Raw genomic sequence first — 15,212 nt, forward strand, 5'->3', positions numbered from 1 at the left:
AATGTCATGTTTGTGATGGAGTACCCATCTGACAGCCTCTATACCAGGCCATAAGTGCAGTCTAAGACTCCCTTGCTTGCTTCAATAGATGCTTTCTAAGTAGATAGATGCGTAGGTTCTATGCCCCACAAACTAAAAAGAGTCAATCCCTAGGGTGATATGTACCACAGCTTGATGAGCTTCCATCCTTAAGGCCCTATGTCCCACAGCCTGAAGACCTTCCATTCAGAGAGCCCTATGTCCCACAGCCTGAAGACCTTCCATTCAGAGAGCCCTACGTCCCACAGCCTGAAAAGCATCCATCCATGAGGTTATATGCCCCACAGGCTGAAGAGTGTCTTTCCATAGGGTCATATCTTTCACAGGCTGAAGTGTGTCCATCCCTAGGGTGACAGGATGAAGAGTGTCCATCAGTTGGGTCATGTACCCACAGCCAATAGTGTCCATCCATAATGTGATATGTCCCATAGCGTGAAGAGTGTCTTTCCATAGGGTAATATGTCCCACGCACTGAAGAGCGTCCATCCATGGGGTCCTGTATCCCAAATTTCTATTAACAGTGACACATCTTAGAACTTCGGAAGAGCTTCCACTCGCAGTATTATATATTGCATGTGCATGTCCCAGTCACTGAAGAGTATTTGACCCAGTGACGTCTGCCCCGCTCTTCGAAGAACATCAATTGCAGGACTACATTTCCCACAAGCCTTCACCTTCATGGCCCTATGGTTGGGTACTCCTTATCCTCTGAGCCTTGAGCGTGTTGGCCGTAGGACCCCCACACGCTCCGGGCCTTCCCTGCTTGCATGCTGTTTTACCTCAGGACACGCTGATGGATTGGGTACATGTATAAGTGTCACCACGCTGCAGTCTTACTCTCCTGTGCCATGATTCCTTTCAGATGGGGGGAGCACCGTGCACAGACCCCAGCCGCTGCCGCCATCCTCCATGCACCAGGGGGGCTTGTCCGCTGCCGAAGCCAGCTCGGCCTACGGAGCCCGACACAGCTTCTCCAGTTACTCCGACAGCTTCATGAACCCTGGCGGACCGAGCAACCACATGAACCCCGTCAGCAACGGGCTATCCCCGCAGGTACGGGCGCTGTGGGGGAGGGATGGTTCTCGGAAGTGCGTCTCTTCACGTGCATACGTCAGAATGCATGCTTGCGGTCTGTGTCCGTGGCAGTGTTTGCATCATTTAAGGTGGACACTCATGTTGTAGGCTTTGAGCTTGCAGTCTTCATGGTGGTGAGTGGTTGAATGAATGAACTCACGAGACACGATAATTATGCAGGGAATTAGCAGTTAACCACCTCTGTGCACTTATGAGACTCACTGACTCACCAACCCGAGTGCGGGGACTAAGAGGTGAGCTTTGATGGGTTTCTGTGGAAAGTTAATTTCCAAGTCTAAGACGTTGGATTTATGTCGAGAGGATGGTTCAGGTGCAATATGATGCAGATATTCAGTATAATCACTGAGCTCCATATAGGTTCAGTGTATGTAAAAATAACAGTAAAGTGTTTACATCAGGTGTGACCAACGTAGGCCCCGGAAGGCTGGATGTTCAGTATAATTCCTGAGCTTTTAACGATTCACTCTACATATAAAGATGCAGTATTTAAGACAGGGGTGTCCAGCATAGGTTTAGGAGGGCCAGTTCAGTATAATCAATGAGCTCCTTGTAGATTAACTATATGCACAAATAATGGTGTAGTATTTAAGACAGGAATTGCAACATAGGTCCAGGAGACCCAGATGTTTCGTTTAACTACTAAACGCCATATGAAGTCACCATATGAATAAATAGCGTAATGGTGTTTTAGACATGGTTGTCCAACATAGGTCTAGAAAGGCCGGATCCATGTCAGATGTTTAGTATCATAATTGGGCTCCATATAGATTCAAAATATGTAAATGCTATGGAACAGTATGTAGTACAGGTGTGTCCAACATACGCCCAGGAGGGCCGGATCCATGTTGGATATTCGTTATAACCGCTGAGCTGAGCTCCGCACAAACTCAGTGTGTCTTCATTTATCTTATGAAGATATCCCGTAGTTCTGACATGGATCTGTTCCTCATGGGACTACAAAGAGCACCGTTAATTTAAATCTTGCGTGGGCATGTTTAGACTCTTTTGATATAGTAGGATGAGACTCAATCCATGCCATTTTTTCAAGACAACCACAGATTATGCAAATAAATTCCATTAAGTTTCATTACTGCTAAATGTATTTTTTGAGAATATTCTGATAATCTGGCATGGATCCCCCTTTCTTGGACCTGCATTGGAGTACCTAACCACATAACATGTTTCTTCTGTAGCTGAAAATGCTGTGGTTTCTTGCCGTCCCTATAGCATATTTATGGATTGTTTTATGGGGCTAGGCAGAGAGGATATCCACAGTCAAAAGAAGTGAGGAAGTAGCTAATATGTGTTCTTTGAAAAGGGGTCTCCAACGTTTCCTGTAATAAGAGCTACTTGTGTTCAGTGGAATACATCAAGAGCTACTAATACTATTAGTGTTATAATATTGACTGTATCAGACAAAATTACAGTAGTGGCCACCGTATGCAAGATTACTACCAGCAATCCCCTCAGTGCCTCAGGCATGGTTGTAAACAGTAATGTATAAAAGTGTTTGTCAATATGGAATGCCTCTACATAGATAGAACATACCAACCATAACTGCAGTGCCTCTAGCACCAAGGCAAGAACATGTGTAGAAAGTCTTCCCACTGCCACATTATTTAGCACTCAGATATCAGCTTTAGATATATTTTGGAAATTCAGTCATTTTTTTCTAAATAGCAGCCTATGAGTTCTGATAATAACATTTTTTTTGTCTCAACTAAACACAAAAAAATGTGGTATCCGTATATTAATTCAGACAAAGAAAAGATTCTAATTTAGTAGTCTGGGTTGCACACAAGAGAGCTACTTACGGGTACCTGAAGAGCAGCCTGTAGCTCACGAGCTACTTGCTGGAGAAGCCTGGACTAGAACTTGGATGCCTTCTGCAGTGATTTAAAAGGCAGTGAGATCCAACTGCTGCATCAGTCCCTGAGATTTAGTAATGTGATTAGCTCAATGGAGGCAAAACAAGACTACAACATTCATAATACATCAGACCATCACAGAAAAGGCCAGGACTGGAACCATTTTCTGCAGTGTTCTGGAGGGAGGTGCGCTAGAGGGCACTCACTTTACACAACACAAAGCAAGGCAGCAACAATTTGCCCTACATCATATAATAATATCAATTGAGTGCAACTGAAAATTGCATTGAAATGCAGACATGCACGCACAAACGTTACTTGTAACAGGAGTATGTGTAAGTTGTTTGTAACAGGAGGCTGTTTTATTGGTGGATGACAGGTGTGCGGGGATCATCACACACCCAGAGCACTATGTCTGTCCATCTGACAGTTCTGTTGAACGCAGGGCTGCCACATAGCCACAAGGGGACATGCCTGGCATACAAATAAATATGGCAGGATGTTAAAACAGTGTAGGAACGTGGGACTTTTAGTATGATGAAATACCTGTGTGAAGTGATGACGGGGAAAGAGCATTTCTTTCTCCAGGGAGCTGAATTCAATTTCTGTCCAAAATGCACTCAGTCACCCTTCAAAGGTTGATGAAATGGGCACCAATTTCAACAGGTAGTAACATCTGTGGCCAGTCAAAGTGCCTTGAGACCTACACCAAGGTATAAAATCAAATACATCACTAGTAATGAAGCTGTAGTAAAGGGTGCTCAGTAGGGCAAGTATGTGTCACATAGCATAGTATTGTGGTGTGGTAGGAGTATGTGGAACCCTCACCTTCAATTTTACAAAATGGGACATTATTTTATGATGTGCCACAAGGTAGGAAATCTTCCCACAACAAGTCTTGAATACTATGCTTTCATTTACCCATTTAATTTAGTTGGTAAGCATTGATGACGGTAGATATCTCCTTGACCTGGGTTGATATCCTCTTGATGCCAACAGATAGCTCCTTGATCTAGGTAAAGATCTTTTACTCCAGTCAGGTGTCCATTAATCTAGATAAATATGAAAATGATGTCCTCATCCCACAAGAAGAGACATACTCTGGATGCTCTGCTGCAAAGTAACAGAGTCTCACCTTCATTCTACAAAACTCCCATAAAGTGGCTGTGCTGGCACAAACATGATCACATCAGATTAGCACTGACAGAAGCAATGCTGATGGATAAGGTATTTTGTATTGTCCACAATGTCTACAGGGAAAGATCTTTAATAGCTACAAGATTTATACCCATCTTACGCATCAGTCAGGAATCTTTGCTCGCCTTGTCACCCAGTGATGTTTCAGATGGCTCATACACTGCAGTAGATCCTTGGTAGTCCAAGGCCCCAGGATGAAGAACACCCTGGCTAAAACCTGCGAGTTGAAGCAAACTACACATGGTTCAAGGGGCAATTGAAAAACAGAACTTTCCAAGCTTGGCTACAGGTGGATTTGTATGCAGTAAAAGGGTTGATTGAAGCGTGTAGTAGTAGCGCAAGGTTCAAAGTCAACGACTGGTCTCCAATGGTCCTCACAAGCAACCAGAGGTGACAGTTCATCTTCAAAGCTTCCAGTACTGTAAAGAAGCCAAAAGGAGACAAGTATCAATGTATTACTTTCAAATGAATAGGTTGAGGAGCACTCATATGTAAGCAAACACTGGCTGATAGCATTTCTGCACAAATAGTTTCCTCCATTTGGTGTCCGAGAAGTAACTCTCTTGAGATGAAATTATGTATTCTCCACTAGTGACTTTGCAATTGTAAGATCTGGGATCAGATTTAGGCCCACCCGAATTTGTAGGCACTGTAGCATTTGGAGATCACTGAGCTACTCTTTTCATTGAGCTGTTGCTTGCAACACATCTCAGCTGGATAGCTACACGTGGGATACAAATTAGAGGACACAAAAAAAGCTATATATATATATATATATATATATATATATATATATATATATATATATATATATATATACACAATGTTAGGAGAAAGATATCTTATGAACAATAAATCTATGCGTGTGATGAGAGAAGTAGTTTGGTGCTTCTCCACAGGGCACATAGATGGTGATGGAACATGTATAACCTTTAATGCAGCAGTGGTCGAGAGCGCTTTGACAGTTCTATTGTTGCTGGATGGAGATACACTCTCCCTTTGGCTATGGTGGGATGATGGCAGTAGGTCGTTTGATCTCTGCCAAGTAGACCTGATAATGCAGATTTTACTAATTCTGTTCCTTTGCTTGTCTGCACATCTTCATTTAGAGTGAAGTGTATGAGTATGAAACTGAAGGACCAAATTGGTGAGATACACACCCTCCTAACCCTTTAGGCATGCATTAATTTGAATTGGGGCAGACTGCTGTCCGTCAGGTACATTGTATCCTTCCAACTATTTGCCAGCAGTAACATTTTGTGGCACCTGAGTTTTCAGTAGCAAAGGCTTGAGCCTTGTGAAGACTGAAAGACGATGCTCATTTTAGAAGTGGGCAAGCCAGCAAATTCATAGTGAGAGCCGAGCTGCAAGTCAGGGTTCTTCCAAAATATTGAGTTTTTAATAGCGATCTGCCAGTATGGACTACCAACATGTCACCGATTAAGTCAATGTAGAGGTAAGAATAGTAAGTCTATACTAACCTATACACACTAACCTTGATGATATGTTGGTTGTTGATATTCTGGAGCTGATATAGCGGTGGGTCCGTTTTGGTGCCCTTGATATTTTGAAAAAACTGGAGAATGGTGAGTGCCCAATGCTATAGAAGTGCACAGCATCCCTGGCTGTAGGAGCCGGCTATGCCACAAACATCTCTGTGAGCAAAGGCCCATGGCTAATTAGAGGACACAACGGCGACCCTACGGCCATCAGGAAGCCCTCTGTGGACTCCACCTGAGGCTCCTGGGGCTACCATTGTACATGTGCCCCTATATTGGACTCACTTATGCGATGGTAGAGATCAAAGTGGTTATTCACCACCTCAGCCTCTTGGGGAGGGTCCAGAAAAAGTAGCTGATGGCCAGAGATAGGGCAAGTATTCTTTGTTCTCAGGGAGAAGCCCCTTATTATCACACCCCGAAGTTCCCTTTGAATCCTGTCACCCTCTATCTGTCCCCTAGCCAAGGGTAGGTGCTCTGTTCAAACACACTAGCCTCACATATGGGCCCGCTTGTTGCTGTGCCATGGCTGGTGCCATCCTCGCGGAGCCCGCACTGCTGGGCGGCTCGGTCGCTGTGGCTCTGGCGAGACGGATCCGTCCTAAGGAGCGTTCCAAATGAGGCGCGCCCGCTTCGTCAGGGGCGGTCTGCGAGGGGTGCTAAATAGCCAGAATTATGAAAAAACTGATGCAAATCACTGGTAAAGAGAAAATTATGTGCAATTACCGACCGATACTGGGCAGCTCTGCCCACCCCGTCCAACAAGATCTCATTAACAGGCAGAAAATAAGATTGAAATGGTGCGTAAAAGAGCTGAAAAATGAATTTGAATGCTGCATTTGTCCACAATTACCCCCGCGTTCACACATATTTTATTGCAGTTTTTTTATTATTCTTAATCTCTCCATCCCTGAAAGCAGATTGGAGCCGTCGTGGCATTACAGCGGCTGAGGGAGGGGGTATTAAGGCTTCCCGCGTCCCTGAGAGAAAGCGGGCCTCGCGGTGTCTGGGCGGACGCTGTGCGGGACAAGGAGCCTTCTCCAGATTAGCCCGCTCCGTGGAGGCGCATGCGCTGCCCGAGCGCCATGCAGAGAAACCCAGCGCATCCCTCGCTTGCAGGACGTGGCAATTCTTTCTAAGCCCACCCTGCCTCCCTTCCGTTTCTTGCTATCTTTGTTCTCTCTTTCTCTACTCATCGTTCAATTTCACCTCTGTCATTTAGTGTCAGTCTCTTTTATCTATTGCGTATCCCTTTTAATCATTTTTCAATTCATTTCAATTCATTCATTTAAAATTGCTTTATTGGCACAGTGTACAGATTTTTAAAGTTAAAGGTGTCCGAAGCTTAACTCCCGATTCCTTGAGCTCCTGATGTCATCACATGATAACAAGTATTTTGGAGAGATGGGCTTTTTCTTCAGTCTTGTGAAGTAAACACATTTCATTGATAATTAATTCACCAGATTGGTTGTATGTGGAAACATCGAATTCAGAAATACCAACTCACAACAAAAGAGACGGCAAGATATCAACATGCACATTAATGTCAAGTTAAGCATATTCAGAGGAGTGTAAAATTACTATTCTAACTTCACACTCACAGTAAAACTATTATGCAAGACAATGCCATGTTAGATGGTCTAATGGCTCTCACAGTTGGGGTACACAGGGCCATGGTCGCCCTTCTGGTGTATCCTCTCTTGCTCTACTTTCCTGGTCTATCTGTGCTCGTTTTCATTTTTAGTCTGTGGTCTCTCAACCTTTACCAGGTAATTAGTTGCCTGTGTTTGACCTCCCAAGACCTGTCTGCTTGTTTCATCTCCAACCTGTAGCCAGTTTCCTGTGCTTGGTCAATAATTGCCTGGCATTGGGATATTTAGGTCAACCTGTGCCCTTATCATTCTCCAACCTACAGTCTCTGGCCCTATGCTTTGCTAGAATATGTGTAAGATAACCAGGTATGCCTGTTCCTGTGTCAGTCTTCAGCCTTTGGTTTCTGGTCCTGTCCTTGGTCATTACGTGGGATTCTCAGTTATGTCTGTAAGGGCCAGTTTCCATCTCCATCTATGGCCACTAATGCTGTACTTGTTCATGAATTGCCTTTGCCTGTAATTCCCAGGTCTATCTGTGCCTATTTCACTCGCCAGTTCCTGGAAACTACCCTTTGCTGTGTCAGTATATGCCTTTCTTTGGGATCCTAAAGTCAGGTCATATTGGCCTGGTTCCATCTCCATGCATGCCCACTATTCCTGTGCTTGGTCATTATTCAGTCTACTGTGTGAAATATCCAGGTCTATCTCTACCTATTTCAGCCATCGGCCTTCAGCCCTTTGATTTGTCAATGTTTGCCTGTTTTTGAGATTCTAAGGTCTGTTTGTTTCAGCCCATTCCCATCTCCATCTGTAGCTTCTTATCCTGTACTCGGTCATTAATCACCTGTGTCTGGAATTTCCATCCCTGTCTGTCCCTATTTCAATCTTTTGCCTCCGGTCATTACCCCTTGCTTGGTCAATACTTGCTTGTCTTTGGAGTACTCAGGTCTAGCTGTGTCCTCCGTTATTCTCCTTTCTGTGTTCACTATCCTTCTGCTTGGTCAACATTTGCTTTTGCAAGAGATTCCCAGTCTGTCTTTGCCTATTTCAAACTTCAGGGTCTAGATTCCGAACCTATGCATCAGCTTCTTTTCACCACCAACCTTAGATAAACCACTGTGTATTTGGAAATAATGCTTCTTCCTTTCAGATATGTAGGTGTGTCTGTATCCGCTGCTTAAAAGTGCTTACCGAGCTTGGGCGTAGTCATTAGCTGCAGGTGTTTATTGTTCTGTGCTTAAAGTCTGTATTATTATGCATATAAATATGCCAGGTTGTAGTTCATGTGAATCAATCTGTGTGTCTTAATTTTGCTTTGTTTCTGGGTGTTTTTGAGGAGTTGGTGCGTCTTTGCTAAGCTTCTTTAGATCATAAATGCAATGGGTTTTTCAGTGTTGCTGTTATTTCTTTGGTGAGTGTCAACGTTAGACTTTAGTATGAAGAGGATTTCGGCTATTACAGAATTTCTTCTTTTTTTACGTGCTTCTAGCTACAAAGACTGTTGAGTTTTCTTAAATATGCCAGAACTCTGTGGATTGATTCTCCATATTAAATAGTAATCTGTGTTTTCCCAGCTTTGTCTGCATGTTTTATGGGGCATTTCTAGAGTACGTGGTGTGTGCATCTGTCTTTTGGGATTATAGTGGGAAACGGGGTGTAATACTGGGCAATTAACAGACCCCAGGCTTAACTGCTGTAGTGGAGTACAGTTTTAAAAACGTAGCAAGCTTCTTCTATTCAGAGCTGCAGAGTGTTCACACCTTGCAGTTTGCCTTTACAACACAGTGTTATGGGCCTCGAAACGTGAACACGACCCTGCCTGAAAGTTTCCGAAGTCCTGTGCATGGAAGCAGAGAAGTGCTATACAGACTGCACTGGTGACATCTCTAAGACTTCCACCTTAAGAATCACAACTTCTCCCAGGCTGTGTATGAGAGCTAGATGCAGCCACTCTTGCACAATAGAACAGAAGAAAGGACACAGAATGTATGGACCTTCACTTGGGTCAACACCCGCACTCCACATCAACAGTCAGAAGCTACACTGTAGTCCTGAAACCATAGCCCAGGTCCAGGGGTTCTCTTGGTAACCACTGTTGTCTCTGATACTGCAGCCCCAGCCTAGGTCTGTGGGTGCACTTGGTAACTGCAGTCACATTATGGGTCTGCCACCACATCCTTAGACTGCAGCCACGTCCTGGGTCAGCAGCTTCAGCCCAGTTCCAGGGGTACACTTGGTCACCACATCCACCCTCAGGGTCAGCAGCCACAGTCTGGGACTGTAGCCCAACCCAGGTACTTAAGCCACAGCCCAGGGCCATGGGTACACTTTGTAACCAAAGCCACACTCTGATACTGCAGCTACATCGTGGATCTGCAGTTACAGCACAGGTTCATAGATACACCTGGTAACACAACCACACTTAGAGTTAGCAGCCACAGTCTGAGACAACATACACATGCCATGGAAGTAGCCATTTGCCAACTCACGCTACTACACTCAGGTATACCTCAAGCAGAGATGACATCCAGTTGTTACCACCTTCTCTGCACACACTCCCTGGTATAATGAGAGACCCCGATATGAGGGCGTACATGTGTTTTTGACAAGGAAATCGGTAGATCTCTACTAAGGGATGCAGTAAATCTCATGAATTGGCCACCATCCACGGAGTTTCCCTATAGCCAAGCAAGGTAGGTTTGTCACTCAAGACCAGGCTTTGTGGCACTCGGGCAACCCATAGCCCCTTGCTCCACTAGAAAGTATGCAGTGTTGGGTTGAGAAGCCACCAAGTGGAAAAAACAGCTGCCAACCTATGGTGGGGAAATCGAAAGATGGCTGTGTGACTGGTGCAACAGCCCTTTATTTTCGACCTTCCACCAATGTCTGCATCCGTGTGTGGTTGTGTATAAGGAGAGTTGCAAATGTCTGTAAAGTAGAGTGTTGGTATATATATATATATATATATATATATGCACGATTTAGACGGCTATAGGGGTATGTCAGTGAAAGTGTGTGTGGATGGATGCATGCATGTATGTTAATATGTCTCTGACATGTCTGAGTTAATGCAGATATGTGTGTGCACGTGTGCTTGTGTTCTGTGTATGTATGTGTGTGTGTGTGTAGCTGTGTGTATTTGTCGAGGAATATGTGTAGATGCATCTTTGTGCCGAGATATGTCTATGTGTTTATGTGATTCTGTACATTTGTGTGTCTACGGATGTTTGCATGGGTGCGTAAATGGAGTTGAGTAGATGAGTGTTTGTGAGTTCCTCTTTAGGCGGCTGTGTACCTGATCGCACATGTGTGTGAAAGAGAGAGAAATGTTTATGTACAGATGAAAATGCATATTGTTGTGTGTTTGTATCCGTACCTGAGGATGTGCGTGCATATGTTTGTATACCAGTAGAGGTGCATGTGTGTTCAAACGTGTTTGCAGCTGCTAGTGTCTGTACACGCACACATGTGCAGATGCTTTAGTGCACATCGATCACATGACAGTGAGGTTCAGGTGTAGATTTTGTGAATATTACTGATATGGGGGTTAAGAGCTCCACCAACACCTAAACATTCATCACTTTATAAGGAGGGTTTTTGTAAGATCCCAGTGGGGTTTTCCAGTATGAATGAAATTCATCACTTTGAAGGTTTACCACAGCTGGTCCGATGGAGCCATATTTCATTGTAGGGTTAAAAATGGAGCCAGCTGCTGATGCCAAGGAGGTGGAATTGACGGAATGGTCAAAACATATCTCAGCTTCTGTGAGACTGTGCCCATTTGGACCCATGATAGTACAGTGGACCACCTATGTTCCTTTCTCTAGATTGGTCCTCTGTTATCATTTCAGTGATCACTTAGTGACACCATGTTCCACTGGGGCCACCTGCTCTCGCTTCCTGCTAACAACTGTGAGCTCCATTAAACAAGTCAGATCTCAGCAGGATCTCATGCGCTGTTTTGGATTCATGCTCAGGCTTCTAGGCACTGTGCGGAAATCATGTCACACTGGTACTTGGTGCTCTGTAGTCTGGTCTGCGCTAGCAGGCCTTGCTTCACTGGCACATCATGCTCTGTGCGAGATTTCTACTCACAGTGAGGGCTCCATGGCAGAGGTCATATCTCACTCAGATCCCATCTTTCCTCCGAGTTCACTGTCCAGTTCTGCCACGTCCCCCTGGGGATCCATAATGCCTGCTGGAGTTGTGCTCCAGTTTTTGAAAGCTTGTGGTAGAGACAATATGGACTGCTCGGCACTGGAGCGCTGGACTCCTGCTGCCAGTCTAAGGACGAACCTGGAGCAGTTAGGGATGAATCGTTTTGTTTTGTATAAATTATTTCTCCCCAGTACTGAAAAGTTCACGCATAGACCCTCACCAAATATAGGCAAGAGATTTGTGGTTACTTCTAGGAATCGGAGAACCGGCTGTTTCTGGAGTAAACTTATTCAAGGACTTCTTCTTGGAGAGCGGCATGGGACCCATCTGCATAGCAGGGTGGTTGGTAACAGAGCGTACCAGTGATGCATGTCCTTGATTCCAGTCCATTATCGGTACATTTATTGGGAATTACCTGAGCCTTCTGCACTGTCCCTACCGTAGTATTCTACCAGAATAGTGTGTATTAAATATTACCCTGGCCATAATATTGACTACCACAGTATTGTGACCGTAAGGATATATAGGTAAGTAAAGTTTCACTATTTTTAAATCCACATCTGTGAATCTTGCTGATATTTATTTTCACATCTTCGAATGGTGTGCCCTCTTGGCATTTGTGAGCTCTCATGGCTGCACTTATTCTGAAGTGAGAGATATTGCACATATTGGGGAATTGTGGATTATGCATTACTGCACATATCTGGGATCTTTTTGCATTGCTGCACATATTCGTTGTGTCTGAGTGTGTATTAACTCACTCTAGGAGTCTTGCCAACCACTTACAAGGAGGAGATGCAGTTCGGTTGGCGCACGTGCGCTAAAAGATGAGGATGTGCTGTACTTGAGTTTGCATGTTTGGACGTACATAACACATGCATCTGAATAAGGTGCACATCGAAGTGTATACATGTGGTGTTGAGAGTGATACTTTGTAAATTCAATGACTTTCATTGTTGTTGAGGATGTTTAATATCAGCAGGGCTGAGGAGACAACACTGTGGGGATGGTGTGCTTGTGCTGCTGCCAGAGGAGTGGTTCTGTGATGTGCAGGTTAGTGATAAATCAGAGTGCAAGCAGGAGAAGTGGTGATGCATTTTTTAATAGGTGCAGAAGGGTTGGTTGGCTAATGTATAGGAAGAGACAATAAATAAAGTTTGATCCTTTCAATAAAATAGGTTACGAGAAGGGTCAATGTAAATCACTAGGTACTCTAAGAGCTCTGCCTTGATTTGTCAGTAACAGGAATTATAGCTACCACTGATAGGACTGCCATGAACCAAGTAGCTTTAGAGGGCTGCTGGAAGCAAAATGGAGTTTCAATACAAGAAAATCGAGTGGGAACTGAAGAGCTATGACCATTATAACTGCTGGACTGTGCGTTCTTCAGTTTGGTAGAAGATATGATCCAGCACATCTTCTGCCTGTATCACCCTATTCAGTAACTACAAGCTCTGTTTAGAGATAAAAACAGATGGCCGCAAACCATTCAACAGTGAGGGTCTCAACTATCACAATCGCACTGGCATTTAATTTCCTTTGACTTTGAGTCTCTCCACAGGATTAAATAGATGGCAAATTTGATGTTTTCAGTACTGAATTCCCATAGTATAATATTGTGCCACCGACTTGGAGTGCTAAGGGATAGCATTGGCCCTGTTGTTAACTATGGTCCCTGTAACCAGTTTGGGTGACCAACACAAATAGTTGGTAGAAGCTGTACTGGGGAGAACATTGCAGTTTTCTTCTAAAAGCCTTAGTGGAACTGGTTCCCACACAATGCCAGAAATGCCAAAATAATAAATAAGAATGCTGGGCCACAATTTTTACTTTTCAAAATACATCTATTTTTTAGAACACAGTTACTTCTGTGGAGCTTAGGCCTCACTTGCATTTGAGTACCCCATATATTGTAGCCCTACTATTGAAACACCTGGAATTGACCTAGAAAAGGCCCAAATTGCAGCTCATCAAACTCAAAGGGATTTTGAAAGGTCTGGACACCCTGCATAGTAGCAGAAATTAGATCAAGAGGAAAATGTACATAGGTTCAGCTCACAAGAAAAAAACCAGAGAGCTGAGAAATATGCTGATTAAATAGATTGAAGAAACTGGAATTGCTACTGCCCAGGCAAGTGCAATAAAGGTCATCGCCTCGGTAAATATTCGTTCACAGCCTTCCCAAATCCTGAAAAGATGAATTGGGGAATTCCCTGTAGCTCTACTGGGGAATTAAATGGATATGTTAACGCAAATTAAAATATTTGGATTAAAATGTAGCACGGAAAAAATATTTTAATGATGAAAATACTAAAGGGGAAAATACAGATTTGTGAAATTATGTGTCAGAGTAAAAATATATTTAAAGATGAAAGAAGTCAGTGTGAGACGGTTTGGGCAGGTTTCTTGCTTAAAACGTGAAAAAAGAAGCAGAATGGATGTGAAAAATCTTGGACGAACTTGAGCCTATATGTTTGAGCTATTAAGGCAGAAACGTACCTGAGGTGATGTATTTTCGTTTTGGAGAAGCATATTTCAGACGCTTATCCCATGGAATTCAGATACATCATTTGGTTGCTTCCTATAGCCTTTTTTGTTGGTTTGCCACAGATGGATCATCTGTAAACTAGGTAAGTCAAAAGCGGATAGGAATTCAACAAATGGGGTAGGACAAACAAAAACTGCAAGCTGCCAAACCTCCATATCCCACTCTGAGCTCCAAACCTGGAGAAGAGTGCTACTGGGTGGGTTCGAGAAGCCAGGTCATTGATTTAATAGTAGGAAACCTCCGCATTCCACAAACCAGGTGGGTGCTGGGACCGAGATGGCCTAATAAACTTGAGAAGCATTGCCCAGAAGATAAAACCTGCCTCCCACATGTATGAGGCTCCTGTTGGCACCCCCTTATGAGTATTCATGGTAATCTTGTAGGTGCCAACTAATGACTCAGTGTTACTGGCACAGGTGCCATGAACACCCACAAAACTCTGTAATCAGTATTCAATAATGGGAAGAGAGCCACTCGTATTAGCATTATGTGGTTGAATAGGAAGCATATAGAACCCACCCATGTGCTACTTTGGTGGTAGGTTGCCACACAAAGGGCTTTGCTAGAGGAACTGATGAGTGAAAGGGGTATGTAGACTCTTGCATGTTCGCAAGCCCGACCTTTTTAAAGTAGTCATTCAGGATGTCTTCTATGATGCATTCATTAATAGTGACCAGAGAGTATTCTGGTGAGGAGCATACTACAGCAGCTATACATTCAGATCAAAGCAACAGATATGGTGAAGCCGCCAATCCCAGGTTATCCAGAGACAAGTCCTGTGTTATCCATAGGCTCGCAGAGTTATCCATCCTTTGTAGGAGAAGCCTCTTTTAGAGACTATGTCGCTAGTATCTCATCTTATGATCTACATTGTTAACTACAAGAGTTAGCTGTGGCTGGTCAGGATATAGTAGGATTCTTTACTACCCACACTGTCCATTCACGCACAGGCCCAACCAAAGGCTGAAGGGTCTGGGCACAATCAAAAATTAAAAATAATGGCCACCTTTACACTGTTGTTGGATATCGTGAATTTGGAGCCAGCAGTTGACTTATTCTGCCATTGTCACAAGGGCCTCTGCTTCTACTGGCTGGTAAAGCCCAAAGTGCCCTCTTTCTCAGGGGTGTATGGGTGACTAGCTGACTGCGGGGAGAGTCACAGGGGTGGTGAGAATTTACTCATTTTAAGGTACCCAGGGTTGATGCCCAACGGCCA

At 43.9% G+C, this 15,212-nt stretch overlaps 1 protein-coding gene across 4 annotated transcripts in view; it reads left to right on the plus strand.

The window, feature by feature from the left end:
• PAX7 (paired box 7) overlaps positions 1-15,212 on the plus strand; it is a 222,572-nt gene that overhangs the window by 157,434 nt on the left and 49,926 nt on the right. For all 4 annotated transcript variants that reach the window (XM_069240120.1, XM_069240122.1, XM_069240121.1 and 1 more), the window contains exon 7: positions 902-1,092. In XM_069240120.1, the coding sequence (XP_069096221.1) occupies positions 902-1,092 (191 nt within the window). The remainder of the gene's footprint in view (positions 1-901; positions 1,093-15,212) is intronic.

The sequence above is a fragment of the Pleurodeles waltl genome, chromosome 6 (genome assembly GCF_031143425.1).
Source record: "Pleurodeles waltl isolate 20211129_DDA chromosome 6, aPleWal1.hap1.20221129, whole genome shotgun sequence".
Classification (NCBI taxonomy): Eukaryota; Metazoa; Chordata; class Amphibia; order Caudata; family Salamandridae; genus Pleurodeles; species Pleurodeles waltl.